Raw genomic sequence first — 1,166 nt, forward strand, 5'->3', positions numbered from 1 at the left:
GGGAATCTCACATGCAGATCACCTGCAACCTGGAGCAAGGACAGGGTGGGTCTTGAGGCTGCACCTCACTCACCTGTGACCACACCCACCTGTGACCCCGCCCCCGTGCCCCACCCTATCCATGCCCACCTGTGGCCACACCCACCCATGGCCCCGCCCACCCCTGCCCCACCCTGCTCACCTGTCCTCCTCGATGCCGCCGCCCTCGGGGTCCCCGCTGTCGCCCTTCTCGGTGTCCCCTTCCCCCAAGTCCATGTCCAGCTCATTGCCGGTGTCCGGTCGGGTGTAGGCGTATCCACTGTGGGAAAGGGCGGCGCTCAGGCCAGGGAATCCCAAAATTCTGGGAAATCCCCTTGGAATTCCAGGGAATCCCCTCAGGAACGCCCTCAGAACGCCCCCGCCTCACCTGATGGAGCGGCAGGTAAAGAACACGATYCTCTTGAGCCGCTTGTTGTAGAAGAAGTAGTTGAAGGACCAGAGGCTGCCGTCCTCTCCGAAGGGATCCGAGTCCAGGTCGGGGTTGTAGCTGYGGTGGGAAYGGGAGAAATGGGATGGAYGGACAGATGGATGGACGAAYGGATGGATGGACGGACAGACAGGCTGGGTGTGCCGGACGCTCCCGGAGCGGCACCGGAGCAGGCAGGGCTCGGGAGCCACCCCAAATCCTGGGGAGATGGCAAGGGAGGGAACCCCGAATCCTGGAATTTCCAGGGGTGGGAATTCCAGGGGTGTGGGAATTCTGGGGGCGGGGGGTGGGAATTCCTGGGAATGGGAATTCCAGAGAGTGGGAATTCCAGGGCTGAGAATTCCAGGGTGGTGGGAATTCCATGGGTGGAAGTGGACAGCAACCATAGGTCCTCACATGGGAGGGACATTGTACCTGCTCTGGCTGCTCCTCACACCCAAAACACCACCTTTTTTATGGAAAAAACGCCTGTCCAGGGGCAGAACCCCTCGGAAAGGGCTGGAATTCCACAGGAAGGGACAGAATTCCTCAGGAAGGGCCGGATCCAGGTGCTCCAGTACCTGTAGATGTCACACTCGGCCAGGCAGATCTCCTCATCCACCGCGTCCCACAGCAGCGGCTTCAGCGCCTTGAAATCCTCGCGCACGGCCGAGAAGAGGCTGCAGTTAACGGCATTGACCACCTGCAACAGGAATGGGGA

At 60.9% G+C, this 1,166-nt stretch overlaps 1 protein-coding gene across 1 annotated transcript in view; it reads right to left on the minus strand.

Moving 5' to 3' along the window:
- The window catches only part of LOC130587358 (repressor of RNA polymerase III transcription MAF1 homolog), an 8,314-nt gene continuing 7,148 nt past the window's right edge, over positions 1-1,166 (minus strand). The window contains exons 4-7 of the mRNA XM_057388332.1: positions 1,027-1,148; positions 407-526; positions 182-298; positions 1-29 (exon numbers count right to left, since the gene is read on the minus strand). Of these exons, the coding sequence (XP_057244315.1) occupies positions 8-29; positions 182-298; positions 407-526; positions 1,027-1,148 (381 nt within the window). The 3' untranslated portion in view covers positions 1-7. The remainder of the gene's footprint in view (positions 30-181; positions 299-406; positions 527-1,026; positions 1,149-1,166) is intronic.

Source organism: Malurus melanocephalus, unplaced genomic scaffold (assembly GCF_030028575.1).
Source record: "Malurus melanocephalus ecotype Western Australia unplaced genomic scaffold, MMel_1.1 scaffold_1803, whole genome shotgun sequence".
Taxonomy (NCBI): Eukaryota; Metazoa; Chordata; class Aves; order Passeriformes; family Maluridae; genus Malurus; species Malurus melanocephalus.